Source organism: Drosophila santomea, chromosome X, assembly GCF_016746245.2.
Source record: "Drosophila santomea strain STO CAGO 1482 chromosome X, Prin_Dsan_1.1, whole genome shotgun sequence".
Taxonomy (NCBI): Eukaryota; Metazoa; Arthropoda; class Insecta; order Diptera; family Drosophilidae; genus Drosophila; species Drosophila santomea.
The window spans coordinates 6,415,664-6,443,315 of NC_053021.2; the positions used below are offsets into that span (position 1 = coordinate 6,415,664).

The 27,652-nt window shown below is 49.3% G+C and overlaps 11 protein-coding genes across 14 annotated transcripts; 3 read left to right on the forward strand and 8 right to left on the reverse strand.

The window, feature by feature from the left end:
• Positions 1-91: 91 nt before the first annotated feature.
• LOC120455484 lies at positions 92-1,577 on the forward strand. The gene has a single exon (XM_039641719.2). The coding sequence runs from the start codon at positions 404-406 to the stop codon at positions 1,205-1,207; it is 804 nt and encodes a 267-aa protein (XP_039497653.1). The 5' UTR covers positions 92-403; the 3' UTR covers positions 1,208-1,577.
• A 3,400-nt stretch (positions 1,578-4,977) lies between these two features.
• LOC120455663 (period circadian protein) lies at positions 4,978-5,794 on the reverse strand. Its single transcript, XM_039642057.2, has one exon. The coding sequence runs from the start codon at positions 5,710-5,712 to the stop codon at positions 5,107-5,109; it is 606 nt and encodes a 201-aa protein (XP_039497991.1). The 5' UTR covers positions 5,713-5,794; the 3' UTR covers positions 4,978-5,106.
• A 270-nt stretch (positions 5,795-6,064) lies between these two features.
• Positions 6,065-6,924, reverse strand: LOC120455664 (keratin-associated protein 19-2). Its single transcript, XM_039642059.1, has 2 exons — positions 6,769-6,924; positions 6,065-6,536 (listed from the first exon to the last, which is right to left on the reverse strand). Exons 1-2 carry the CDS (start codon positions 6,778-6,780, stop codon positions 6,213-6,215), a joined length of 336 nt encoding a protein of 111 aa, XP_039497993.1. The 5' UTR covers positions 6,781-6,924; the 3' UTR covers positions 6,065-6,212.
• Positions 6,925-8,479: 1,555 nt separating this feature from the next.
• Positions 8,480-8,882, reverse strand: LOC120455666. Its single transcript, XM_039642061.2, has one exon. It carries the CDS (start codon positions 8,778-8,780, stop codon positions 8,568-8,570), a length of 213 nt encoding a protein of 70 aa, XP_039497995.1. The 5' UTR covers positions 8,781-8,882; the 3' UTR covers positions 8,480-8,567.
• Positions 8,883-9,102: 220 nt separating this feature from the next.
• Positions 9,103-10,948, forward strand: LOC120455655 (60S ribosomal export protein NMD3). The gene is made up of 2 exons (XM_039642045.1): positions 9,103-10,153; positions 10,215-10,948. Exons 1-2 carry the CDS (start codon positions 9,225-9,227, stop codon positions 10,849-10,851), a joined length of 1,566 nt encoding a protein of 521 aa, XP_039497979.1. The 5' UTR covers positions 9,103-9,224; the 3' UTR covers positions 10,852-10,948.
• A 23-nt stretch (positions 10,949-10,971) lies between these two features.
• On the reverse strand, positions 10,972-12,621 carry LOC120455660 (exopolyphosphatase PRUNE1). Its single transcript, XM_039642054.1, has 2 exons — positions 12,461-12,621; positions 10,972-12,390 (listed from the first exon to the last, which is right to left on the reverse strand). The coding sequence occupies exons 1-2, from the start codon at positions 12,506-12,508 to the stop codon at positions 11,221-11,223; spliced, it is 1,218 nt and encodes a 405-aa protein (XP_039497988.1). The 5' UTR covers positions 12,509-12,621; the 3' UTR covers positions 10,972-11,220.
• A 151-nt stretch (positions 12,622-12,772) lies between these two features.
• Positions 12,773-15,045, reverse strand: LOC120455659 (cytochrome P450 4ae1). 3 transcript variants are annotated; one of them, XM_039642051.2, is made up of 4 exons: positions 14,564-15,032; positions 14,054-14,507; positions 13,464-13,996; positions 12,773-13,410 (listed from the first exon to the last, which is right to left on the reverse strand). In XM_039642051.2, exons 1-4 carry the CDS (start codon positions 14,727-14,729, stop codon positions 13,073-13,075), a joined length of 1,491 nt encoding a protein of 496 aa, XP_039497985.1. In that variant the 5' UTR covers positions 14,730-15,032; the 3' UTR covers positions 12,773-13,072. The 3 variants fall into 3 exon arrangements, with proteins under 3 accessions (XP_039497985.1, XP_039497986.1, XP_039497987.1); XM_039642052.2 differs by lacking the exon at positions 14,564-15,032 and having other exon boundaries at positions 14,107-14,223; XM_039642053.2 differs by lacking the exon at positions 12,773-13,410 and having other exon boundaries at positions 13,614-13,996; positions 14,107-14,507; positions 14,564-15,045.
• A 34-nt stretch (positions 15,046-15,079) lies between these two features.
• On the reverse strand, positions 15,080-17,025 carry LOC120455658 (cytochrome P450 4d2). Its single transcript, XM_039642050.2, has 5 exons — positions 16,740-17,025; positions 16,265-16,651; positions 16,138-16,207; positions 15,521-16,080; positions 15,080-15,463 (listed from the first exon to the last, which is right to left on the reverse strand). Exons 1-5 carry the CDS (start codon positions 16,894-16,896, stop codon positions 15,129-15,131), a joined length of 1,509 nt encoding a protein of 502 aa, XP_039497984.1. The 5' UTR covers positions 16,897-17,025; the 3' UTR covers positions 15,080-15,128.
• Positions 17,026-17,529: 504 nt separating this feature from the next.
• LOC120455657 (probable cytochrome P450 4d14) lies at positions 17,530-20,309 on the forward strand. Its single transcript, XM_039642049.1, has 3 exons — positions 17,530-18,681; positions 18,805-19,261; positions 19,325-20,309. Exons 1-3 carry the CDS (start codon positions 18,519-18,521, stop codon positions 20,226-20,228), a joined length of 1,524 nt encoding a protein of 507 aa, XP_039497983.1. The 5' UTR covers positions 17,530-18,518; the 3' UTR covers positions 20,229-20,309.
• A 122-nt stretch (positions 20,310-20,431) lies between these two features.
• LOC120455665 (NADH dehydrogenase [ubiquinone] 1 alpha subcomplex subunit 7) lies at positions 20,432-21,036 on the reverse strand. The gene is made up of 2 exons (XM_039642060.2): positions 20,863-21,036; positions 20,432-20,762 (listed from the first exon to the last, which is right to left on the reverse strand). The coding sequence occupies exons 1-2, from the start codon at positions 20,923-20,925 to the stop codon at positions 20,511-20,513; spliced, it is 315 nt and encodes a 104-aa protein (XP_039497994.1). The 5' UTR covers positions 20,926-21,036; the 3' UTR covers positions 20,432-20,510.
• Positions 21,037-21,790: 754 nt separating this feature from the next.
• LOC120455662 (skin secretory protein xP2) lies at positions 21,791-27,364 on the reverse strand. 2 transcript variants are annotated; one of them, XM_039642055.1, is made up of 4 exons: positions 27,097-27,234; positions 25,831-25,999; positions 23,002-23,298; positions 21,791-22,943 (listed from the first exon to the last, which is right to left on the reverse strand). In XM_039642055.1, exons 2-4 carry the CDS (start codon positions 25,873-25,875, stop codon positions 22,143-22,145), a joined length of 1,143 nt encoding a protein of 380 aa, XP_039497989.1. In that variant the 5' UTR covers positions 25,876-25,999; positions 27,097-27,234; the 3' UTR covers positions 21,791-22,142. The 2 variants fall into 2 exon arrangements, with proteins under 2 accessions (XP_039497989.1, XP_039497990.1); XM_039642056.2 differs by lacking the exon at positions 25,831-25,999 and having other exon boundaries at positions 27,097-27,364.
• Between the last annotated feature and the right edge of the window lie 288 nt (positions 27,365-27,652).

Genomic DNA, 27,652 nt, shown 5'->3' on the forward strand with positions numbered 1-27,652 from the left:
ATATTGATAGCCGATTTTACCAGGCCATTGATAACGCCCTCGCTGGCAGGGTGACTGCGGGAAGGGAAGGGTAGGGGGGGACTGGGAACGGGAATCAATTCCGCATAGTGCGTCCGAGGGTGGTCGTGCCACGCCCCATTTCGAATTGATAAGATAGTGGAGTCCAGGCCGGATGAAATGGAGCGCTGCTGCAGGCTTCACTGCTCACAAGGAGCGAATTGGCGCCTCAGCAGGAACAGCAACACCTGTATACCCTAAATACCCTATACGCTTTTTTTACCCGGTAGCCAACTGTCACAGGTATCAATCACAAGCTATTCCATATTTCACATCCGACGGAAGCCCAGAATATATTTTCTTCTGTCCGTAAGACAAACAAAAATAAGTATTATATTTGCTCGCAATGGAGCTCTCCCAACTGGAGGACCTATACCACTGGCGCCGCTCACTTTGGGGACTGGGCAAAGAAGCTATCCGTATGCCATCGAGCTGCAGCTCCCGCCTACCGAGCAATCCTCGCCAGCTGTTCGCTTGGCTAGCATCTTTGGAGCTGCCCATGCTGGTGGACGAGACACCGCCGCCCAGTTTCTACTTCGATTTGCTGGAGGCCAATGCCGTGGCACTGGACCGCAGTGTCCACAGCGGCAAGCTGCTCATAACGCTGGGTAGTCAGACGGAGGAAGTTCCGGAGGAGTATGTGTCCCACACACTGGCATTGCTGGCGACCACGGCTCTGCAGCTATCCACACCTGGAGATGCGCCAGCCTCACCATGTCATGCCGCATCTGGTGATGCAGTACCACTTCCGGTGTTGCAGGACACCGGAACATGCCCCAATGTGCAGCTTTCCGCATTGGTGGAGATCGGAACTGGTCCCGATTTGGCGCACATTCCCAGGTTGGTGGAGAAGGGAACTGGAACCGATCCCTATACGGTTTCGATGGACACAGACTTGCCACATGCGAGCAGCGAATCGTTTTCCGCCGTGTTGATGAGGGCGCTCCTGGCGCTGTCCGTGCTGCACGCCCTCTACGTCTTCTCCAGGATCACCTTCGACACCTTCATGACCCACGTGTGGGAGGCCTTCGTCCGCGACTTGCCACCGCCTCGGATTCCGTCGGTCGAGGAGACGCCAGAACTCCTGTCCGCAGGCATATGGCAACGGATTGTCGCCAAGCTGGCGGAGCTGCGTACCCGATTGCCCTAAGTCCGCTCCTGGATGAGCGGACTTTGTTAGTTTCGATTCGGTTATTTATAAACCAATCCCGCTATTTTTACGCCACCAGTTTCAGTTGCTGTTGCTGTTCCAATCGGATTCCTTCGCCGCCGACGTCCACTGCTTGTTGTTGTTCTCGTTGCCGGCGGCGTTAGAGATTACGAGACAAACACGGGGTGCCCGAAAATACGGATTACTGTTGTTGTGTACCCGAGACGACGACAACAACAACAACAACAACAACTATCTAGCCCGGCGATAAGCGTCGGAATCAACACGAATCTCGGTCAACAGCTCACCGATCCATAGCCAAATAAACGCCAAGCTGGGTCTCCAGTTCAAATCGAAATTGCTCGCTTTAAAATCTTCCATATTCTATATTCTATGGCGCTGGTTATGATGGTACACCGCCTATTCCGCGCATCCGTGGCCAATGATCCCGAATTCCGAGTCCCGAATCGGTCGCCTTATCGGCATGGTATCAAGCACCTTTCGCACCTTTGTCGTTAATAGGTGCATTCACTCGCCCCATCCTCCCATCTCCATCCGAAACGGAACTCGATCCCGACTGGCGCCATTGCTCCGTGCACTGCGATGGAAGGTACCCGCCCTATCTGATCGCACCTGGTAAATGGCGAATGATTCACTTGGTTCATAACTAACAAAAACTTGTCATCACTTCATCATAACTAGACCAAAAACAGCCTGAAATTTAAGCAAATTATTGTTTTGTGCAGCTAACAACTTAAGCCAACTTTCCTTACCACATTTTAAACGATTTTGAAAATTTGAGATTTCGACCAATTTTTTGCACTTTTGGTAAGGGGTACCATCATGATTTTTTGCGAAAAAAGGTCAAAAATTAACATTTTCAAACTGGAACGCCATTCGATTGGAAATTTAATTACGAATTCATCGAGGTATGACATTCCACATTTGGTCCTTTATTTCGATTTTTATGGCAAAATTAATGCTAATTTAGTGACGCAAAATTGGTAGAGAAAACTTGTCATAAAATTACTATTTTATAAAGGGTTTTGATCAAAACTCGACCAAAAAATGCCAAAAATGGAAGAAAATTATTATTGTTTTGTGCAGCTAACAACCCAAGCTAAAGAACCTTATCACTTTTTGGTTGATTCAAAAATATTGATTTTTTGGCAAATTTTTGCATTTTTGATAAGGGGTACCATCATTATTTTTTTGGCAAAAAATGGCTAAAAATAAGATTTTGTAACTGAAACACCAATCGATTGGAAATTAAATAACGAATTCACCGAGGCATGACATTCCGTTTTCGCTGCATTATTTCCATTGTTTTGGGCAAAATACTGAGTGTTTATGGCGGAAAATGGAAAATCTGAATCAATTAAGTTACCTAACTGCAGGTGGGCCCCATCCAAGTGATAGCCATCTCCGTACAGTTGAAGAGCCTTCGTCGGCGAATTATGGCCTGGCCTGGTCTGTTCTCTCTGGCCTAGTACCAACTATTGATTTAATTGCCGACGATGGCCAAGGAAGGAAACGCGGGAATCTTCGCTGCACGTCAACGTCAAACAGGCGAAAAGCCGGAAAATTGAGCTGCCAGGAAAAGCGCACTTGGGCATGGGCATAATGGGCCGGCCTAGCTGGAAAATGAACTATGCATGCAAATTAGCTGACAAAACCAGATTGACATTCGGCAATCAGGGCAAATTGTCTGCACCGGCCATAGTTGCTTCACTTTTTCCACTCGCGCCACTCTTGCCACTGATTCCACTCTTGCCACTCATTCCACTCTTGCCACTTTTCACGAAACATGCCGCATTGCCGTTTTCCCTGCCGCAGCCCAAAGCCAACTGAGGCGGCACTGTGCCACTGGCTAAGGGCAAAGCCGAAGGCCAAGAGCGCGGGCATGGGGCAGGGACATGGGGCAGGAGGCAGGGAGCAGGAGGAGCCAAAAGCCCGGACATTTACTATCCGGGCGGGAGGGTCGTTTGCTCTGCCAGCGCCTTCTATTTAACATGCACTCGTCAGAAGCGCTGGGCCGCATTAAAATTGCAGCGCTGGTCAGGACGAAAGCCGATCCAAAGGGCGGGCGCCCAGTGGGCGTGCTCTCCGCAGCCACCTGTTGTGTGGCCCCGTCATCAGAGAATCAGATATGCACAGGCACACACGGCCATCACACACGGCCATCTCATCTTCCTGGTAACTACTACGAAGCATAAGCCAACAGAGCTACCTTAGCTGTTGACACAGCGCGCTGCATACCCTGTAATGTATTTATAATGCATAATATACCCTCGAAGTGCTAGTCCTGTGACCACAACAGTCCTGTCGCCGGCCAACTGTCGCTAATTATGCACGGATTAATGAAAGACATGCGCTCTCGTGCGAAAACAGCAGAGTTTACACCTGGCACATCATCATCGGTGGGGTGTGGGTGGCGGTATCCGGTTGAAGGTGCCACTTTAATGGCGGGCGATCAACGGAGTCCCATGTTGCGCCACAAGTTTCGCACAGCATCCGCGGCACTTCCATTGGCTTCCAGCTTCCTGGCGCACGTAACTGTACCTTCACTTTCACTTCTGGCCTCCTTTCTGCGCCCTCCTTCCTCCTTCCTGCTCCCTCCTCCCTCCCCTCTTCACTCTCCACCTGAACCACGTGCCACGAATGTGTGTGTGACAGGTGGTTATATCAGTGCCCCCCCGGAGTCACGTTTCCACCCGGTTACAATGTGTTGCGTATATGCAGTTGCGCTACTTGCAGCACTTGGACTACGGACTACGGAGAAGCACTTTACTGCAGGAATATCCCCCGGGGACGAGGAGCACTGGCGGTCGAATTTACATAGCAAAGGGTAATATGCGCAGTCAAAAGGTTGCGGGGGTCAAAGGTTAAAGGTTTCCGACGTCTTTATGAGCCCATCATTGGCATTCCTGCCCTTTTGCGGAGTTAGTTCGTCAGCAACAGAAATCCCTTCGGCATTAAGGGGTATTTGCCACGTCCGGAGAGGTTCAAAACAGCCCCTTCGCTGCGCACATGGCCACTTACCCTTGCACTTTTTGATGAACCGGCACGTGGCACGTGATGCTACCGGTCGATCCTTGGGTCACGGTCACCGATGCGGCCGGGGATGTCGGAAGATACGGAACTTGAGACGGGCACTTGTAACACGGAACACGGGAACCAGAGCACAGGTTGGATAGCGCGCCTTGGCGCGTTATTAATTGACAATCGCTTAGCCGTGGACTCCAGCGACCCGTAATTGGCGGAAGGCCGGCCATCCGCCATCCGCCGTCCGTCGTCCGTTTGCCGTCGTCCGTTTGCCGTGCTCCTCCGGACAGCCGTTCAAGCCGGACAGAGTTCAAGCCGCCGTTTTGGCCAGCCCGCCGCCAGAAAGCAGTATGGCCATGTATTTTGAAATGCAGCGCCGTTGCCTGCGAGCTTTTCAGCTTTTCGGGGGAAGCTTTCGTGGAGGCAGCCCCATTGGAGGCCACCCCCTGCTCCGTGTTGTACCCCATTAGGAGCTTGGCTAACCTGTGTTTCGGGCTCTCGTTCCACAGCTGGCCCTTTTCAGCTGCCATGCACCCACTACCATACTCCCACACTGCGTCCACCTGTTGCCGTGGTGGCCATAAGCCACTTGTTGTCGTCTCCCGCTTGCTAAGCTCCTTGCGGGGAGACCCAATTAAGAGCTGCATTCCCCACTCGATATAATCCGATCGCATCTCCTCCTCCAATTGCACGGCTCTGGTTTTGCAGATGACATAAACGACATATACATGAGTAACCCTTCCATCTATTTTAATAAAGTGATTTCTAGGTAAGTGGAGCATGCAATGGGTGATTATACTTGGTTGCGTATACAAAATGTTATGATAAGTGGAATGTGAAATAAGTGGTCAGGATTAGGCTCCTCCCCTGGCCCCGTCCTCTTCCTCCTCATCCTCCACCTCGTGCAGCTGCTCCTGCTCCTCCTGGTGGGTGTCAACGGTGTCGTTGGTGTCCGCATTTAGGTCCACCCAGTTGTCGTCGCTGATCTCGTCAATGGTGTCCGTGTCATCCACAACGGCCGCCACGCTTACATCATCCGTGGAGCCGGAATTGGTGGTGCCGGTGTTGGTGGTGGCCGTGACGGCGGACGAGGGCCTCAGTACCTCCTCCTGAGTGGCCGGAGTCGGGGTCGTCGATGTAGTGTACGATGCGGAGGAGGGTGTCTCCGACCGATAGCCCATTCCAGTCATGTACGATCCGGATCCGGAGCCAGAGCCGGAGCCAGAGCCCGATCCAGACCCTAATCCCAATCCGGAGCCCGAAGCAGTTTCAGTGGCCGTTTCCGTGTTGGAGCTGCAGCTGGCCGTTGTCCCCGAAGTGGAGGCATCGTCACCGGTGAGTGCATCCTGGGATAGCCTCGGTTGCGGGGCATTCTTGAGCTTGTTCTTCTGGCGGGCAATCTCGTAGTCCTTGAGATCGGACAGCTTGAGTGTGATCTTCTGCAGATCGCGTTTCAGCATCTCAATGGCGAATTCCTGGGTGTGGGAATGGGTAAACAGTTCAGTTCAGTCGAACAGTTAACAGCAACTGCTGATCATCACTCGCTGATCGAAAGCAGTGACTAAACAGTGACCTAACAGTGACTGAACCGTGACTGAACAGTGACTTTTGTATAACAGTCACTTGGAAGCTTTCATAACCCCATAAAGTGACCGAAAGTCCCTTCTATTCCCACACAAGTCAGACTCAAGTGATATAGTCCTATATAGACATAGGAGATATAGAAGATATAGATATAGAAGGAGCTATAGGAGATAGGATATAGATATAAGAGATATAGGTATTTAGCCTCCAAATTCAAAGACATGCGAGTTGTATTAGCTATTTGCAGTACATTTATATTGCGGTGAATGATTGGGGAAAACCAGTACATACATACATATGCGTATATACGAATGAAGGTGCAGTGATGAGTATGAAGCGATCGAGACAAAAAAAACAGTATGGATAGGTGGTGGTCCTAGTAGAAGCCGTAGTGGCCATGGTGGTACGGATAGTAGCCGTGGTGTCCGCCGTAGTAGGGCGCCGCATGGACGTAGCCGTAGCCGCCGTAGTAGGGACTGCTCAGTCCGCCGTAGCCGCCGTAGTGGCCATGTCCGTAGCCACCATATCCGCCATATCCAGCGTAGCCGCCGTAGCCGTGACCGAACCCGTAGATGCCTCGCTTCTCCGTCTTCTTCTCATCCACGGCGGATGGGTCGGCCGCCTCCAGGGCTTCAGGAGCGGGCTCCGAAACTGCTGCCCAGCTGCTCATGAGGCAAATGGCCAGGATGACGAACACGCACTGCACAGAGAAAAAAAGGTTTGGGTTTCAGTTTGGTCTTCAGATGTTGAAACATTTTAAACGACACTATACTATATAGCTATATAACTATACAGCTTATAGTTTATGGAGCACTTTCAGCGAGGATTCAGAATCACTTTTAGATTGTTTAATAAACTGGCACTCAAAAAAATTTTGCTTATCCAGGGGTCCTGGTATCCCGGTGTCCAGGTGTCCTTTTGCTGCTGCTTACCAAGAACTTCATGTTGCTGCCGCTAATGTTGCTGATGTTGCTGATGGCTGGTTGACTTGATGGGTTGGACGCCAGGCGAGGTTTGTTGATGGCTGCCAGTGGCCCGGCGCTTTTATAGTCATCCGACTTGGCTTATTGTTGCTTGTTGCTGCTACAGTTGCAATTATGCAAACTGACAACAACAACGGCAGCAGCAGCGATTGTTGCAGCTGAATTGAATGCATGACGGGTTGAGGACTTGAAACCGAATATTGTTTATGCTGCGGAGCCAAAAGGTCATCCATCCGCTCATCCGGCGGAGGAGGACTGCAGCAGAGGGGGGACTGAAGTGGAGTGGGCGTGGCAACTAACGATATCTGTTATAATTGCCATCGCAGTCGAAGTTCTAAGCTCCCAGGCTGCACGTTGGGCAACCGAAGTGAGGCAGCAACGCGTTCCGCAAGCAACGTGCAACACGAGACCCTCGACGCGTTCCACAATCACCATGGTAGGCATATCGTATCGTATAACACTTTCACTGCCAGATCGGATGGCCTGCAGCGCCCGGAATGGACACTATTACCTATTACTTATTACCTATTACCTAAGCTCGCCCAGAAGCTGGCCAAAGCTGCTGGGATGCCACTAGCCCCGTGGGAATCGCTCATGCGGCATTCAGGCGGCATTATATACAAATTATGAACAATTGCACGTTTGGCAGCATTTTGGCATTTTAATTAAGCTGCCAGCTAGCTGAGATCTCTGCCAGATCATTTCCAATGCAAACTCTTATCGAAGAATATCCAAAGTGCACGACTTTGTCGAAGTCCCCTGGATTAAGGGGTATATTGGGCCAAGGGTCGGTGGCCTGCTCGATGGGTTTTCAGTCATTAGTTTTAATGGACGTAAACTGGGTTCATTGAAAGAGGCACGCTACAGTTTCAAGGCATTATGATAACCATTTGAATTGACTTGGTTTTCCAGCCGTACAGACTCCGCGTTCCATTATTCTCGACCACTTCCGTCTGCCGGGGTACTTGCTACCCAGTACCCACTGCCCGGTACCCAGTGCCGTGCCTGCACAATGAAGGACGACCTTGACCGCAGTGGCAATTGCCAATCGCAATTGCAGTCTGCTATGGCTGTGGCTTTCGATGGCTGCTCCGCTCCGAGTTCCCAAGTCATGAATGAAGCAACGCCGGAGGCAACATTGTTGAATGAAGCATGGAAAACATTTTCCCAATCGACGTCTCGACGTCTCGCCATCTCTGGCCAAAAGTGGGTGGCACCGCCATTGTCTCCTGGTCCCCGCGATTGTTTTCGTATCCACATCGTTTAATATTTATGCCCTGCGCATTGGAGGTGAATGCACGCGAGACGCGTTGGGCAAGCGGAAGAAGCCCAGGCTGGGGGAACGTGGTCACGATCCGGAGATGACAACATATTTGATTGCCAGCTAAATTATAATTCTTGGCTAATTCTAGTCCGCCGAACGGGTCGATGTCGATGGCGATGGCGATGTCGCTGTCAATTGATTGATTTCCCATTGTGAGCGACCAGTTTGATTTACGGCACAGACGGCTAATGGCGCATTGTTGGGCTGGTTCCAGGGTCAAATCTTGAATCTGGAATCTTAGAATGACAGAATCCCACCGGGGCTGCCGACGGTCATCTACTTTGGCCAGCTGTCCATGTCCGTTCGTGGTTACACAACAACAACCGGCGTTGGCCGTTTTCAGCTGAAAATGCTTACATTTCCTTACAGTTTATTGCGCTTAACAGACATTTAACAATTAAAGGGGCGGAGGAGAGGGGCGGGCCTAGTACTTCAGCTCCTTGGCCTTGTCGTGAGCGCCCTCGTCCAGGAGCTTTAGCTCCGCCTGCTGCTTCTCCGGCCGGATGACAGTGTAGTAGTGGTAGTAGCGCATTCCCAGGATGTACGTGCCATAGAGGGTGACTCCGATGCAGGCGTACACCGCGCCGCGGTGCAGCTTGTCCAGCAGCGAGTTGGTGTTGATGGGCTTCTTCTGCATGGCGGCCAATCCCTTCCAAGTCCGTATAAGTTTCCGGGCGTCGAGTCCGTCGCCTCAGCTGGCTGGTCAGTGTTGACGGCGATGACGGGATGTATCGATAACAGGGCACACATTCGCTAGCCAAATATAAAATAGTCGAAGTCAGTTGAGGAGTATTTTGATTTAAAGAATATATTATGAAATCTGTCAGTAACGCCTTCCTTAGCTTTAAGTTTCCCTGGTTCGTCATTAATGACAAAATGACAAAAACAGTTTCTCACTTTTAGCTAGTCGCAGCTATAAAAGGCTAAGCTTCATTTGTCGATTATTTTCATCGCTGATCACTGGCCAATCGATACACATCTATACGCACGTGTTTACAAAGTTGTGTACTTCGTGGGAATTTCGTCGTATTCTACAACGCCATTGTGAAATAGCTGAAGCGAAGAGACCTACGGAGGATTCATGGATCACGAATACGTTGGGGTTAGCCCGCTGGGCGCCGGGGACGGTAAGGGCGCCGCCTCGAACGCCGTCATCCTGTGCTGCGAGTGCGGAGTGGCCATCCAGCCGAATCCGGCCAACATGTGCGTCACCTGCCTGCGCAACCATGTCGACATCACGGAGAACATCCCCAAGCAGGCTGTGCTCCACTTCTGTCGCAATTGCGAGCGATATCTGCAGCCGCCAAACGAGTGGATTCAGGCCGCCTTGGAGTCCCGCGAACTTTTGGCCATTTGCCTCAAGAAGCTGAAAGGGCTGAAGGATGTGAAGTTGGTGGATGCCGGCTTCATCTGGACAGAGCAGCACTCCAAGCGCATAAAGGTGAAGCTCACCGTGCACGGCGAGATCACCGGCGGAACGGTGCTCCAGCAGGTCTTCGTCGTGGAGTTCACTGTACAGAACCAGATGTGCAACGATTGCCATCGGACTGAGGCCAAGGACTTCTGGCGCTGCCTAGTGCAGGTTCGCCAGCGGGCGGAGAACAAGAAGACCTTTTACTACCTGGAACAGCTGATCCTTAAGCACAAAGCCCACGAGAACACCCTTGGCATCAAGCCGGAGCACGGCGGTCTGGATTTCTTCTACGCCAATGATAACCATGCTCGGCGCATGGTGGATTTTCTGCTGACCATGGTGCCCGGCAAGGTAACAACCTCGAAGCGTCTCATCTCTCACGATATCCACAGCAACAACTATAACTACAAGTACAACTGGTCCGTGGAAATAGCACCAGTATCGAAGGACAGTGCAGTTTGCCTGTCCAAGAAGCTGCGCCACCAGCTGGGCAATCTCTCGCCATTAGTTCTGGTTAACCGGGTGTCCAGCAGCATTCACTTGATTGATCCCTTGACCGCACAGATTGCTGAGCTCACCTCGCAGGTCTATTTCAGGTGGGAATCCTATTTTACTTAGCTTAACTTCCAATAAGGAAATTTATTTGCATTTTTTTAGAGCTCCCTTTGAGGCGATCTGCAATCCCAAGCAGCTGGTTGAGTACGTCGTCATGGACATTGATGTGATCATGGAGAAGGATCGAAAGACCTATCCTGGTCAAGGACAGGTTTCCTTTAAGCACGCCCTCTGCGACATTTGGGTGGTGCGCGCCTCGGAGCTGGGCATCAACGATAACCCCATTCACACACGCTCCCACTTGGGACACCTGCTCAAGGTGGGCGATTCCGTGATGGGCTACAACACCGGAGAGGCCAACATCAACGATCTGGAGTTCGACAAACTGTCGACGGATGAAATTCCGGACGTGATCCTTGTGCGCAAGCACTACGATCGACAGACCCGACTCAGCCAGCGCGTGTGGAAGATTAAGCATCTGGCGGCGGAGGCCACCGATGAGCGCAGCAAGTACGACTACCACGAGTTCCTCGACGATCTCGAGGAAAACGAGGATATCCGCGGTCAGGTCAACATCTATCGGGACACGAACAAGACGATACCAATCGAGGTGCAGGCCGCTAGTGGTGATGTGCCCCAGATCACGCTGGAGGAGATGTTGGAAGACATGACGTTGGAGTGCGCAGACGACGAAATGGGCGAGGAGGGAGGTGCTGACGAGACCGAGCCACAGTTGTAGTCCTTTTTTTTTATTAATCATAACGCTTTCTTTTACCCATGTATACCCTGTACATATTCGCTTAATCCATATAAACAACTAGGAAACTGGATAGAAATTAATGTGTGAATACTCGGAAACTAATTTGCCTTTATGTTACCAAGGTCGCAAAGTAACTTATATTTGGAATACTGATTGCTTCAATATTTCACTCGCTTCAACCTATTACATTATAAACTGACGAAGTGCATTCAAAAATTTCGACAATTCACCTTAAATGAAAAATTCTCTATGCCTTTTTGGTGTAAGCTTAACGTTGGTAACATAATGGTGGCGCTAAAATTCTAGCTAAGTCTTGCCTAAGCTGCCCGATGATGGCCCGACCTCGCCTTAAGAGAGTCCCAGCTGCGGCTTCTCCTTGAAGAAGTACACCTCGTCACAGTCGCAGCCGTGATCCGCCTCCCATTCAAGCAGAGCGCGCTTTACGATGGGAAGGATGTGCTTTCTGGTGGCCTGGACGTTGTGTTGACGCAAGAAGCAGCCGCCCATGAAGCGGGTGTCCACCTCGTGAGGGCGCAGCTCCAGTTTGGGCTCGTTAGACTCCATCAGTGCCTGCCGGACGCGTTCAACAAATTGGCTTTGGCCGGAGAGAGAGATCAGAGCCAGGTCACGCTGCACTTGGCCATCGGCAGGTGATACATACATTCCCAGGATAACCAAAAGATTACTCTCCACGCCAAACTCGCGAACGGCTTTCTCTGCGCCGCTTTTCTCCACAAAATCTCGGACGAGGATGGGCATTCCAGCTAAGGGCACCACCTGACGATCGGTTTGTAAGACCTTCATATCCTTGCGCAAAACTTCGGTGAGAGTTAGCTTACTAATATCCGCCCTTGCAGCCACCAGCTCATCAAAAAGGCTGCTTCTTTGAGCGACTCCATATTTGAGCTCGCTTTCCAACTTCTGTACCATAGCTTCGTCCTTGGGTCCGTAGCGCTTGGCCGCTGGGGCAAAATTAATTGTGTCCAGGACGATGGTGGCGTGCAGCAGCTGAGCCACGCCAGTTGATCTGGGTTGGTCCTCAGCGAAATACCGTTGGGCCACCAGAGAGGCGCAGGAACCTACCGACGCATCTATGTCCAGTTGGCAGAGTGTTGGCAGCTTCTTGAAGGATGGACTGCTGTCCTCCAAGGGCCTGTGATCCAAAATCTCAGTTACATTTGGTGCCAGCGGGCTTACATGGTGGTCCACGAGAATAACGTTCACATCCTGGACTACTTCCCGCGGAATATCGTCTCGGAAGAGCAACACGGGCTCGGCAATGCCACACTTCACGAACAGGTGGCCCACCTCGGTTTTTAAGGGGTAATCCCGGCGAGGAATGTTCAGTATAGGTACATAGTCGTGCTCCCGATGGCGCTGGGCGTAGACAAACGCCAAAGTGACTGCTGAAACGGCGGAGTCCAGGTCACACGATTCGTTGCCCATCACCAGATGTAATTTCCGGCCGGTAACGTCGGTAGCAGCTGCCCAGGCAACTGGTGAGGCATCCGCCAGATGCTGCGCGAACGGAGAAGCCCTATTAGTGCTTGGCCTTCCTCACTTCTTCCTGGTCGTCCGGTATACTCACCCGTCCCAAGGTGCTCCTGGCTTGGGCCAAGAATCGGAGAAAGCACATTTGTCGGGGAAATCTCGGAAAAGCTGAGAAAATAAACGGTTAGCTCCCATATAATTCAACAGTTGCGCGTATCGATTCGATGTGACAATTATCGATTGACGAGCGCAAAACTGAAAAAAATAGCTTATAAAGCCAAATGCTCCATAAGCATATATGTATATGTAATGTACATACACATATGTACATTGCATTTGTTTGTAACGCTGTATTGTAATCTCTGGTTGGTTTGGTTACTAAGATTAATCACATTAATTGGGTTTATTCCACATTCTCTGCTATCAGCTGATCCCATTCTATTTGCCTTATCAGCGGTTCTATTTTCATTTTACGTACTCATATGTGATGTACAAACACTTGTCTTTCTGTTAAAATCTTGGTATTAGTTTTGTGCATTTAAATTTAAACTATGGCTTATCATTTTTTTGGCGGTGAAAAGCTATACTCGCCCATCACTGCGCCAGCTGATTGCAATTCGCTGTTATCGATAACGACAGCCAGATTCAAACTGCAGCGCGCCAGCTGATCCGAAATGCTTTATTTTCAATCGCCGCCACTCGCAGATTTTCAATACAAACGCCGTCGCAGCCCAAAATTCACCCCGCTCTTCGAGCGCAGCACTATTTTAATGGACGGCTCCACATCGGCGCCCATGGGAAGCAGCTGGTAGTGGCGTATCACCTGGGTCACCATGGTTTTCATCTCCAGCAGGGCAAACTTTTGACCAACGCAGTTCCGTGGTCCAGCGGAGAACGGTATATAGCTGTAGGGACTCAGTCTGGGTGCCTCTTCTCCCAGATGCCTCTCCGGTTGGAAGACCAGTGGATTGGCGAAGAGCTCTTCATCCCGGAGGAGCTGCCAAAGAAGGACTACCACGTTGGTGCCCACGGGGATGTAGCCCTCATCTGGTGTGGATTGACGCTTTGGTGAGTCTTATATTCTCAGACTGTCCACTCACCTATAACCAAATCCTTTTCCAGGCAGCGCGCGACGGCCGGAATAGGCGGATACAGACGCAGGGACTCTTTGACCACGCAGCTTAGATATGGTAACGCAGCAAAATCCGATAGAAGAACGCCTCTGGATAAATCCTGGCCGTAGTGCATCGTCAGTTCCTCAAAGAGCTTTTGCTGCACTGCCTCATGGCGGGAAAGCAGATACAAGCAGAAGGACACCGCTGAAGTCGTGGTATCGTGACCCTCAAAGATGAATGTGTTAACCTCATCGCGAATTTGCTTGTCAGTCAAAGGTTTCCCATCCACAGTTGCCCGCAGTAGAGTGTCCAGCAGGGCGTGACGCTTCGTTGGCTGATCTTGCTGGGCCTCCCTGGCCAGTAAGCGGCGGCGCTGCTCTATAATTCCGTTGGTGAACTGATGCAGGCAGAGCACGCCTGCTTGTTGTTTCCTGAATCCGCTGGGCCAGCACAGGCGGAAGAGATGGCGAAAGAGTAGATGTGGTCTCATGAACCTGGTGGCCAAGATGTTTGTGAGACTGAAGGTAGATAAAGGGTAACGAACGATGGCGTAATTAGAATATGTTACAACCTACTCTTTTACAGCGTGCACCACCTCGGAGTCACCTCCTTGAGCGCCCACACTTACGCCCATAGCCGTTTCGGTGATGATGTCCAGGGCAGCCAAACCCACCAAGGGATAGATGTTCACGACCTGGTCACCGCGCGACAGGGCTTTCAGCCGCTCCACTAATATGCTACTCTGCCTATCGAATACCTCGACAAACTGCTCCAGGATGCTAAAGTGAAAGGTGGGCGTGATGATCTTGCGCATCGTATGCCACTCCCTTCCGCGACTCAGAAGCAGTCCATCGCCCAGCCAGCCGCGTAGAGCCATATACATCGTGCCCTTCTTCAACTGATGCTGACTTTGCAGCAGTGCATCCACATGACGGGGCTCCGCTGTGACCACCACCACATGGCCCAAGACAGTGCCCATGAAACAGCGACCAAAGCGCCTAACATACTCGGCGAACTTATCGTGCAAGTCTGGAATATATTGCAGGAAAAATATCAAATATCGAGAAGTCTAAACGAAAACTTACTGTCTGGTTGAAAGCTACGCATCTGCCAGGCGGCTCCAAGCAGCGGAACTCTCGAAACACTTGGCACAACGCCTTGCAACGGATGTCGCAGCTCCTTTAGCGCCAAACGAAACAGCGAGGTCACCAAGCGAGTCACCAGGAGGACCACCAGCAAAACCACCAACATGTTGAAACTCTGCTGCGCGTCTTAGAAAGCTCTTGGACTCTCGAATAGCTGGCAATCTTATCTGGAGCACCACAAATGTGTTACCTATTTATATACCTGGCACTTCGCATTTATTGCCCGTAGCTGAAGTTTATATAAGCAAATCTATTCGAATATTGCGCCTCTGTCTAAAGTGAAACAGAGTGCCGAAGCACAAAGGTGAGCAGGACGGAAAATCTGCGGAAAACACTAGCCAGCTGTTTTTCCGCCAGAACAGCTGAGGGAATCAACCAAAACATTCACATGCTCATATATATGCATCGCTGATAGGACAATGATTTAGTAGTTACCCAGCAGAGAAAATAGTTAAATACTTGTATACACGTTTATTCTAAGCAAAATACAGGAGACATGAATTCCTCATGAGGCGCGAGGTTTCAAGCCCAGATGAACGCCGTTGGCCGACCGCAGGACGATGTTCATCGAGTGCCGGGGTTCAGGACCCAGGGGCAGCAGCTCGAAGTGACGGAGCAGCTTGCTGACGGTGCTCTTCATTTCCAGCATGGCAAACTTCTGGCCAATACAGTTTCTTGGTCCGGCGGAGAACGGGATGTACGCATACGGATGAATCTGGGGAACATCTGCCTCGAATCTCTCCGGTCGGAACTCATCGGGAGACTCGAAGTACTCAGGATCACGAAGGAGTACATAAATGCCCATTGTAAAGTTGGTGCCCGCTGGAATACGCTTGCCACCTGAGAAGTAAACAATATGTTCATATGATATTCAAGTATCTCTTACCAACTCCTTACGTATTTCCACATCCTCGGCGAACCAGCGGCCGATCATGGGCACTGGTGGGTGCAGGCGCAGCGACTCCTTGATCACGTTCTCCATATACTTCAGCTCGCCCAGATCACGAAGCGTAACTGGCCGCTTTCGATCCTCGCCGAGTACGTCGCGGATCTCCTGCACCAGTCGCTGTTGCACCTCCGGATGCCTGGAGATCTCATACAAACAGAAGGAAATCGCCGAGGTTGTGGTGTCATGGCCCTCGAACATAAACGTGTCAACCTCCTCGCGGATATCCTCATCGCTCAAGGGAGCGCCATCGATTGTGGACTGCAGCAGCACATCCAGCAGCGCCATGCGTCGCTTTTGGCCCAAGCAATCCACTTGCTCCTCGGGTGTTGTATCCTTCGAGTTGTTGACCAGCGTCTGACGCCGCTCGCGAATAATGTTCTCGGTAAAGTCGTGCATCACCCGGATGGCTTTGTCCTGGCGTTTAGCTTCTGCTGGCTGCGTTAGCCGGAAAATCCAGTCCACCCGCTGCCAAGCGTGAATAAAACGTTTAATCAAGATGTTGGTGACACTGTCCCAAGGAAGAACTCATCAGAAATGTAGGGATTGCACCTAGCACTAGACTCACTCATTGACAGCCTGGACATAGGGCAGATTGGGATTTTCTTGGGCATTGATTTTGGTGCCCATCGCAGTTTCTAAATGGATATAGAACTAGTGTAGCTACAATTATTAGAGTAATTGCCATTGCTCACCTGCAATTATATCCAGTGCAGTTAGACAAACCACAGGAAAGATGTTGATGGACGTCTTGCCGTCTGCCCGGGACTGAAGCTGCTCCACCATCACAGCGCTCTGCTGGTCGAAGATCTCGACGAACTGCTCCAGTATCTTGAAGTGGAACGTTGGCGTGATGATCTTCCTGCGTCCATGCCACTTCCTGCCCGTGCTCATCAGCAATCCGTCGCCCAGCCAGCAGTTGAGCAGCTTGTACAGATTGTTCTTGGTTATATGCTGCTGGCTACTCAGCACGAGCTCAACGTCTCGCGGATCCGTGGAGAACACGGCCAACTGGTGGAGAATCCACACCCTGTATAGGCGACCGTACTTTCGCTGGTTCTTCTTGACAAAGTCCATGATTTCTGCGGATTATTATTAGGTGTGATTTGGCAATAGATTTGGCCAGATAACAAACAGCTTTCACTTAATCCTTAACTAACTCAAACTCACGTTCAGGATCCAGACCGCGATACATGAGCAGGTTGCCCAGCAAGGGAAGTGGCCGCGGACCCGGCAGAACACCATTGCCCCGCCTGCGCCACAGGAAATCGCACACAAGCAGTGTGGCGAACGCCACCAGAAGGAGCACTCCAACAACACCCAGCATTGTGCATCGACCGAGAAACGCCTTTCTACTAAAGTATAAATCATATAAGCTTTGTGGGCTGTTAATCTGAAGTCTACGCCAGCTGAAACCCGTAAGAGAGAGTGCTGCCCGTAAGAGAAACAAATCGAGTCCGGCAATCTACTTTCTGCAGCGACGACCCATTGACGAATGGAGTTGATAGCCTTGTCACGATGATGCACGTCTTTTGGTTGAGTGGTCATGCTTAGTTGGATAATTAAAACTTGTCAGGTTTTATAAGGACATTTTAAAAGGATAATTAAGTTATCTACCCTTCTATGTCCAGCTCATCATCATGAATTGTCAGCCACTAGAATATCCGCGTATGATCTGACACTATCTGCATTGTGTGGGTCACCCAACTCATCCTCTTATCAGGAAGGTAACAGTGTCATTAGGTCAACTTATCCAATATATCAACATTCCCAAATCCGTTGTGCCCACTTGGCTACTGAAAGAGTGCGGATTAATAATTTGCTAGGTAATCATTACCAGGCAGCTGGGAGCTCTTATCAACTGCACTCGTCATGCTTAGTTGCTGATTAGAGGTAAACATTGGATCTCATATTGGATTGGACAAGCCATAAAGATATCTGCACAGACTATCTGTTAACAATTAAAATAAATAGTTTGCAGAGGAAGCGGTTGAAGTCATCAATCAATGGAGCAATCGATTTAATATATGATTTATATATAATTCAAATTTTATGAGTAATGGGGTTTCAAGTTCAATAACAACGACATTTGTACCCGCTCGTCAGTTCGAGTAGTGCATTATATAGGGGGTTCTGGTTCGACCTGTTATAGAACAGCTTCCCAGCGATTCTCTCAGTTTTTCCCCAACTTTATGGATTTAAGAGAGTCGGGATCGAATGCAGTTTTATGCTGTGCACTTGGTGCTGCATAGTTTTGAGCTTGCAAGAAGGATCTTATTTATAAGATCAATCAATAGGAGCAATCAATACCTTGATAAGGTATGTTCGATAAAACCAAGAGGATCTCGGCATCATTTCAAGAGTTAATTTGAATTTGCAGGCTAGCTATCTATATCTATCTATCTATATTTGCTTTTTTAGTTCCAAGAGTCTAACAACCAGCAGCTTTCGATCTAATCAGCAGCCAGCAGTGGCCGAGTGCTCTGGCAAATCCATGTACTAATATGAAGATAGCGCCACGTGAACTTTCCCAGGCCCCCGTCCAACGTTATCCACGGCGGTGGGCGGAACTTTGTCCTAATCAATCGGAACTTCGTATAGAAGCGAAGTGCGCATAGTGGTCATAGAAGCGAAAGTGCGCCAACGCATCTCGCAGATCTTATTTTCCTTCATAGAAATCCATATGGGCATGGAAGCTGTAAGTCTCCCCACCTCCCATGGTCATGGCACCAAGTGCCGCATGGTTTTGACCCCGGTCATAGTTTTTGGCCTTCGCATTGGTTTTCGGCTTCATTGCCCTGATTGTGGACTTCTTATCGCAATCCGCGCCAGCTACAAAACAGCCCCGCCGCTGAGCAAACACAAGCAGTCGATGGCCAACGGTGCCAGCGTAAATAGATCCATCCCATTTTCAACCCAGAGTGCCGAATCGGAATCCCAAAAAAAAACATGTATCTAGAGCTCTTGGCCATTTTCCTGGCGACCGTTTTCGCGTGGGATTATTTGCGAAACAGGCGGCACAACAAGATGTACGCCGCCGCTGGAATCCGAGGACCCAGGAGCTATCCTCTGGTGGGAAACGCTCCCATGCTGATCAATGAGTCCCCCAAAAGTAGGTCAAGTTCGTAAATCCCGGGACTGCGATTTCAAAAGATTAGTTTTCGAAATTGTTCGCTCTTAAATCGTTGTTTTTAAAAGCACAGACTAACGAAGTAACAATCCTCTTCTCTTGCAGCTGTCTTCGATCTGCAGAACCGACTGATTGCAGAGTTTGGTAAAAACATAAGAATTCAGATGTTGGGCGAACGTGGCTTCATAACCGCTGACCCAAAAATGATTGAGGCGATCATGAGCAGCCAGCAGACCATTCAGAAAAACAATCTTTATGGGCTCCTGGTCAATTGGCTCGGCGATGGACTGCTCATTAGCAAAGGCAAAAAGTGGTTCCGCCGCAGGAAGGTCATCACACCCGCATTCCACTTCAAGATCCTGGAGGACTTCGTCGAGGTCTTTGACCAACAGAGCGCCATTATGGTCCAGCAGCTGTACGATCGGGCGGATGGCAAGACGGTGATAAATATGTTCCCGGTGGCTTGCCTGTGTGCCATGGACATCATTGCGGAAACGGCCATGGGTGTGAAAATTAATGCTCAGCTCCAGCCGCAGTTCTCCTACGTTCAGTCGGTCACAACGTGAGTATAAGCACACAGTTACTATCGGCTGGCTTTATTTCATATGAGAACCCATCTTCTTAGTGCCTCTTCAATGTTAGCTGAACGCTTCATGAACCCCCTCCAGCGCTCGGAGTTATCCATGAAGATCCTCTATCCGAAATTGACAGCCAAGCTGAATGAATCCGTGAAGAACATGCATGACTTCACCAACTCGGTAATCACTGAGCGACGCGAGCTCCTACAGAAATCCATTGCCGATGGAGGAGATGCCGACGCTGCCCTTCTTAACGATGTGGGTCAAAAGCGTCGCCTGGCCTTGCTGGATGTGCTGCTGAAGTCCACAATCGATGGGGCTCCGTTGAGCAACAGTGACATCCGCGAGGAGGTCGACACCTTTATGTTTGAGGGGCACGACACTACGACCAGTAGCATTGCTTATACCTGCTATTTGCTAGCTCGTCATCCAGAGGTTCAGGCTCGCGTCTTCCAGGAGGTCCGAGATGTTCTCGGGGATGACAAGTCGGCTCCAGTTACGATGCAGCTCCTGGGCGAGCTCAAGTACTTAGAGTGCGTGATAAAGGAGTCGTTGCGCCTGTTTCCCTCGGTGCCGATCATTGGACGCTACATCACCCAGGACACCTTACTCGACGGCAAGCTTATTCCCGCCGACTCGAATGTGATTATCCTTATTTACCATGCTCAGCGCGATCCAGACTACTTCCCTGATCCGGAGAAGTTCATTCCTGAGCGTTTCAGCATGGAGCGCAAGGGCGAGATCAATCCATTTGCCTACACTCCCTTCTCCGCCGGCCCGAGGAACTGCATCGGCCAGAAGTTCGCAATGCTCGAGATGAAGAGCACCATTAGCAAAATGGTGCGACACTTTGAGTTGCTGCCTCTTGGCGAGGAAGTCCAGCCCGTTATGAACATTATCCTGCGTTCGTCCACGGGAATCAATTGCGGTCTCAAGCCACGCGTCTATTAGGTGTTCCGGGATTGAGATTTTTTTTTATCTAGTTGTAAGTGAGCGATTCTGTAAATATTTGAATAAAATACTTGTACATAATTATATCCAGTGATGGATGGTGGTTTTTACGGCGAGTGGGGCTTGAGATATGGTGGCGAGGGTCTGGTAAGGGGCTCTCACTTGGCCCTCCATCACTGAATATACGAATGCACGCATTCCAGTTTCAATTTGATTTTATATTAGCTTTAACCGGCTCGTACTACAACTCAAAAAAGGCGATTCCTGCGTGGAAGCGGCCCATTAATCCCAGGCATAGACCTTGCCCGGAGTGGGCAGCTTGGAAGACGTGGCCTTCGCCGCTTCCCCAGCATCCGCCGCCAGCTGCTTTTGCTGCTCCACCAGGTCGATGGGTGGCAGCACCTCGCGACGTGCATCCCGCTGGCAGTAGTAGTTGGCCGAGAGTATATGCGAGGGTCCATCCGGGATTTCCGGCTGTGGCTGGGTGCGATCGGCGAGTCCGTCCTCAAAACGCAGGGCCAAGTTGTGCTCCCGCTGTAATTGACGTCCAGATTGATCAAAGATTCCCATTTTCCGTCTTATATAACGGAGAACAGAGTTCTCGGCGGTCGCTGTCCAAATTGTGGATACTCACACCCAGGAGGAAGGCCCGAATGCGCTGGATTAAAGGCGACACGTCACGGCGCAGGGCAGACATCTTCGTATTGTATTATACTTCAAACTGAATTTGCCTAAATATTTTGGTTTTATATTTATTTGTGAGGTCCAGCCCTGTCGTCCAATCGATATCAGCTGGTTGAAACTGCTCTGCGCTATCGTTAATCGATATCAGCGCCTCTTCTTCTTCACCATGCTTTGCTGCCAAAGCTTTGCGGCATCTGGCCCTGTAATCGATATGTTATCGATAGCTATTGTGTCATAAAGTTGATATGCTTTGTAACGGTCAAATGTGCTTCAAATTTGTAAGATGTAAGATTATCTGAGTTTTTGCGATTATAAATATCAGTATTTTGATCAGAACATTCAAAATATAGATCCAAATATGGAATGTCATACCTCGTTGAGTTCGCAATTAAATTTCCAATCAAACTGTGTTTTCAGAAAAAAATAAATTTTTTTTCACATTTTTTGCAAATTTTGATAATGTTACAAAAAATGCGAAAATTTGCCCAAAAATTATTTTAACAGAGTCGGTCAAAAAGTGATTTGGGTGGTTAGTATTGGTAATAAGGAGTAAAAATATGTAATTCTTTTAACTTTCTGACCATTTGTAACCAAGTTATACCGAAATTACCAATCGTAAATATTGAATTTTTGCTAAAAATCGATTTTCTGTTTTTTTGCGAATATTTTATCAGTATTTTCATCACAACATTCGAAATATTGGCCCAAATATGGAATTTCATACCTCGTTGAGTTCGTAATTAAATTTCCAATCGAACTGTGATTTCAAAAATAAATGTATAGTGAAACGATTCCATAATCATTTTAAAAATGCGTTAATTATTTAGAAATGAAACCAAACGCTCCAAATGTTTTGAAACTAGAAAAACAGCACTTGCTTATATTGTGTTTATGTACGTGTATTTATTTTATTAGTATTATATTGCTTTGCACGTTCCCAACTTTGTGAGCGAAAAACCTTGGTTCATTTCCATAGAGTAATGGTTAACAAATTGAGGAAACTGGCTCCTTTGGTCGTCCGTTAATAATATACAAGTAATCATAATAAATAAAAAGTTACTCTCGTTTCTGTCTTCAGTGTTGTGTTGCTCTAATTGTAAATTAAACTAAGTACGCCGTAAACTAAACTACTGCAATTTAAAGCTGCCGCTTTAGTAGTTGCGAGAGTTCCTTTTAAACGATTCAAATGGATGTTTACTCCTTTCCAGCTATCAAATCCCCTTTCCCGCCTTAAGCGGGCGTCGACTCTGGTTGGGATTGGAATTGGTCTGGCGTGGACTCGCTGTCTGTTGCGGGACTGGGCGCCAACTGCTCCACGCTGACGGTGCGCACAAACTCGGCGGTGGCTTCGATCACAATTGTGGGCAAGTCATCAGCAGGTACTGCCGGTGCTGCCGGTGCAACTGCAGCGGCTGCCTCCTCCGCCTGCTGATCGCTGATGGTTGGTGCGGTTTCTTCTGTGGATGGTGCTTCTGTGACTATCACAGCCACGGGCGCTGGTTCGGGCACCTCTGGCTTAGCTGGCTCGCTCTCCACGGTACTGGAAGCAGGAGCTTCCACAGGTGCAGGAGCTGTTGCCGGTGTGGGCTCTGTAGTCGGAGCAGGAACTGCTGCCGGAGTGGGCTGTGCCACAGGAGCAGGTGCGGCAGTAGTTGTGGGCGCTGCCACAGGCGTGACTTCTGCAGCTTGAGTGGGAACAGGTGCCGGGCACTTGGGTGCCGGCGACGCTGACTTGGACTTGGCGGACTTACTCACGGCCGGCGAGGGAGTTCTCGACTTAAGTTTCTGCTCGTGAGCACTGCGATCCATCAGCACCGAGGTGGACTGCGGAGGCGCCGGACTGGCCGCCCTCTTGATGTCTTCAATCTTGGCCTCCATCTCGCTGCGTATTTCCTTGATGGGCTTCAACAGAAAGACGGGCACATCATCGTCCCGCCGCTGGTACAACATCTCGCCCTCGAAGTCTACCAACTTGTGTTTGCGGGCTCGCAGCAGGATGCCCACCACCTTGTCGGATATGTAGTTGTAGATCTGCAGAGGAGAAGGAACCAATTTAGAGATATGTACATGCGAAACATAGGAAACTCACATTGAAGAGTTCGCCGAAAGGGATCACGCGCATAGTGGGCTCGTCCTTGACGTCGTAGCCCTCCGAATTGATGATCTGGCACAGCTCCAGCATCTCCTTCATCACGTGGATGTTGGCCTTCTGGCCACGCATCTCTGTGAGGCTGCCGGCCAGTGGTTTTCCATACTGATCCTTCGAGAAAGTGGGTTTTGGCGAGGCGGCGCGTCCGTCCTGGGAAAATGGATTCAGCAGCTGCGACTGCTTGTGCTGCGTGGCCTGGTTGTTGAACATGGCCACCTTGGAGGACAGCGGCGAGTCCTGCAAGTATTGAAGAACACAAACGGCTTAAAAGTGAGCTTAAACTGGTTTTTCAAGAAAGGAAGCCAAACTACTTTTAAATTGCAGCGTTGCCACCCAGGTTGCGGCGTCCCCTTACTGCCCCTCCTGTCAGTTGGTCGCGTTGCCAACTCATTGTCAGGGCGGGTAATTCAAAAACTAACATCAGCAGGTGTTATCAATAAAAATAACAAATAAATCACTACAACTAAATCGAATCAGCTGTGCGAAACTACACTTCCACAAGCTTCATTCAATGGTGCCAAATTGATTTTAAATGCATAGGATTAGTCTTCCCCAGGCACATTTCAATCAATACACTCAACTGTAAGCAGTGGAACTCGCGTTGCCAACCCACCCACTGGGCGGGCAATTAATGGCTTTCAAATTGTACAACTTGCTTCTACAAGTTCGCGCGGCAAAATTAATTGGCGCAATTAAATAACAGCGGTCTTACATTTTCTGTAATTTTTCATCTAATAAGTGCAAAATTCCCGCGCCATGAGCCACGCCAGCGGCACCGAAGGAATGCGCAAATGTCGTGGTCATAAATAAAAGCCCCTGTGGGGGCGTGGCGGGGAGGGGCGTGGCACTCTTTGACGAGCAACTAAAAACACACACATTTAGCCAAGTATATACATACGTACATACATACGTACGTACTTCCCACAGTATTCACAGAAGTCAAAAGAAAACAGGAATGACCTTCGCGGCCAATTCGCAGCACTAGCTGTTGTTTATTCTATGTGCTTATTATTTATGGGCCGCAAGAGGAGTGGAGCCCCTCGATCGAGTTGCCCATGGACACTTGGAATGGATGCGGCGGGTGGTGTTGGGTGATCTTATTGACTCTCGGCTGGCGTTTATATAACCCGCTGTTTTGGCAACGGCGGCAATGACGTTCCGAATTTGTCTCTTTGATCAATATCCAAAAATTCGTCAATCAGGCGAAATTCATTCATATCACACGGGGCCAATCGTTTAAAAATAAGTCCAACGATGAATGAAAAGCGGCCAGAACTTGGCAACTTGGCTTCTCGACTATTCAGCTGTTCGGCTGTTTGAGTTTGAGTTGGTTTTTCACGCAGCGGAGAAAGTCTGGGAAAACGCTAGAAAACCCGTCCGTGGAAATCAGCTTTGAAAGAGCTGGGAAGTCGCTTCTCCAGTTGGGGGCGATAAAAAATGGAGTCTATGTGGCACCCAAGGTTCGGAGATCCACCAAACTCAATTGCAAGTGCACTGCGAAAGGCCAACGACCGAGAAATCCATGCTCACATGCGAAATTATTCAACAATTGTGGGAGACTTCAAGTCAAGATTTCTGCCCAGTTAAAGCCACAAATCGATTTGATACTTCGAATGGAGCAACTGCACCCATAACAATGACGGCACATACAGATGGTGTGTGCAAACCCAAGGATCGTTACTAGTCAAGGATATCATTACTAGGTGCGCATAGACCTGAAACCGATATTGCCGTGATTTTCAGCTGCAGCTGGCCGGGTCCGTCCGAATTGGTGGTTACGTGCTGCTCGGTCGCACGGATCTATTTGTCGGCGCCGTTGTCACTCTCGGTAAGTCTGCGCATTCTATTTCCACAGCTGTGGCCATACAGCCATACAGCCATCTATATAGATGTGGCATATAGCCCCTACATCTATACGGATGGACAGACAGGCGGACGAACGGACGGACGGGGGCGGAGATGAGGTATCTGTGCATATTCAGCATTGCTATTTCGATGGTCATTGCCAAGAATTTTTCCGTGTTTTGATCTTTTTGCGGTGCGAAAGCCTTCGGTGCTCGGTTCCTCTGATTTTCTGATTTTCTGATTTTCGGATTTCGCTGGCGCAAAGTGGGGGTGTGTTGTGTGTGTTTTGGCAACTCATGTGGCGACAAATTAAAACAAATACAGTAACTAATTTCGATAAAAAGAAGAGTCTTTCCCGTCCACCTCCGCCTCTTCCTCTTCCTCTGCCTGGCTATTGTTTTTGTTTGCCAAGCATTCCTTATATCATCACAATATACCCGATCGCCATGGCTGTCCAGGCATTTCCCCCCGCTTCCCTTGCCTGCCATTTATTGGCATCTTCTGTTCCCCAGTTGCTCGCATTCTACACTCTATTTTTTTTTATTTTTTTTTTGCGGCTTTGTTCTGGCTCCTCACGCATTTCTGTGGGTTCTGCGCATAAATGATTTTCGGCCATTTGTCGCACGAGATGTGCGAGCGGAGAATCGGCGCGATCTTTTTATAGTGCCCACCAGTGCGGCATTCCAAACATTTCTCAAATCTTAATCCAAATCCCTTTTTATTTTCGGGCTCTAGTGTTTCGAAGTATTCGCTATTTGGTAGTTTTTTCAGCTGCCTACATTCGTATTTAATGCTCCGCGCAGGAGAAGGAGTAAACAGCAGGTACTCGACAGTTACACTAAACACAAAATTGATGGATCTTTGGGAACGTGGTAGTTAGTGGGATGGGGCTAGAAATATGAACCATGTGAAATAGCAACTCACCACCACGAAGCGCAGGGCGCCCAGTTCATGCGATACGTCCGTCATGGCTGCACTCGGCTTGGATGGATTGGGCTCCGGGCTCTGGCTGGGATCTTGCAGATTGGCGGATCGCTAGTCGCTCTTCACTATTTGGATGTGGATTTGGATCCGCAGTTCACAACACTTCGGCCTGCAAAGGGAAAGAGAAAAGAGTTGGACACAACGGCCCCGGCGATGGGAATGAAAACCAATTAAATTTAGCAACAAACAACATTCATAACAATGGAAACGAAATGTGTGCGCCCATTGCGGATGTCTTGGTATCTACTGTGGCGAATTGCCAAACAGCTCCACAGCACCATGCCCATTGATACCCATTGTGACCCAGACCCAGACCCAGACTTAAGCCCAAACCCAAACCCAGACCTCAATGGAGCTGTTAGAGGTGTGTGGCTCCGGGTGTCAGCGGAGTGGAGTGGAGTGACTCCCTCCCAGGCGGAGTGGCGGGCAGAGAGAGCGGGCGATGGCGATGATGGGCGGTGGGAAGTGAAAACAGAGAAGCAGAAAAACAGAAAACAGAAAGCAGAACGAGCAAGGAAAGAAGGGGGGAAAATAAAAACAAAAACAGAAGCAGAAGCAAGTCAAAACAGAGCGCCAAAGGCCGTTAGGCGTGAACTCTTGAGCGCCCCTCGCACCCAACCCACTTGCACCAAAGTCGCACAGCAAACGAATACGAATACGAATACGAATAACGTATACCGAATACGAGTGCGACCCCAAAAGATGAACCGGAATTCGGATTCGTGCCCATTTGCCGTTTTTCCCACTCGGAATTAACTGGAAATTGCTGTGCATTAACCTCTGATTTCCAGCGAGTTTGAGTTACCAACTATCTGCTACGCACATCGTACATATGAATACATATGTACATACATATAGTTACATACATATATGCAAGTGTTTCGGCTCAGAGATCAGCCACTCAAGAAACAGAAACCACGGCCCACTTTAGATCTAAATACCCTGTAAAGACGCTTGACAAGATTACTTCCAATTGGGCCTTAAATGCATACAAGTGAAGATCTAAAGTGCTCCCATATGGTTAATATTCCAGGGTACATCTATATTCTATAGCTCACAGAACAAGAAGTCAGCTACTAAAGTGCGGAATCGATTTCTATTTGATTTGTGTAGACTGCACCCAATATGGTTGTCAGATATCCAGAGGTTTCAGGATCACTGCTGCATACACTGAGCGGAAGTTTGGTTTTGTTATTTAACACTCACTTTTTTCTTGGGCTTTTCGGATGTAGCTCCTCTTGATTCTGATTCTTTGTTGGCTGGCTGGAATTCCTCGAAGAGGCGGGCTTCCAAAATCTCCGATTCTCGACTCGATCCACTCACAATGCAAAATGCACACGTTTCGAGAACGTTTCTTTTTTTGATTTTACAACGAAAAAAAAACAAGAAAAAGTCTCTCGACCGGGCGATACTGTGTGTTTGATTGCCTGCGGGCAACTTGCGACTTGACTTGGGATCGGATCGGTATATATCTCTATCTTATTAGCTTATATTTCTCTTGCGGGTACACGCCGTTTGCTTGCTGCGACCAAAAGTGAGCGCCGAACGCGATCGCGGTTTCTTTTTATAGCGCCGATGGCACACACACACACGTACACTCACAGACACACACACTTTTCTGAATTTCTGATTTTCCGTTTTCCCGATTTTCCCACTTTCAGCCATTCAGCCTTTCTGCTTTGTGTTTTCCGCTCTCTGGGAAAGCGCTCTCGCTCTCGCGCCTTCCTTTAAATTTAGACCGTTCTTGGCGTCGTTCGTTTCC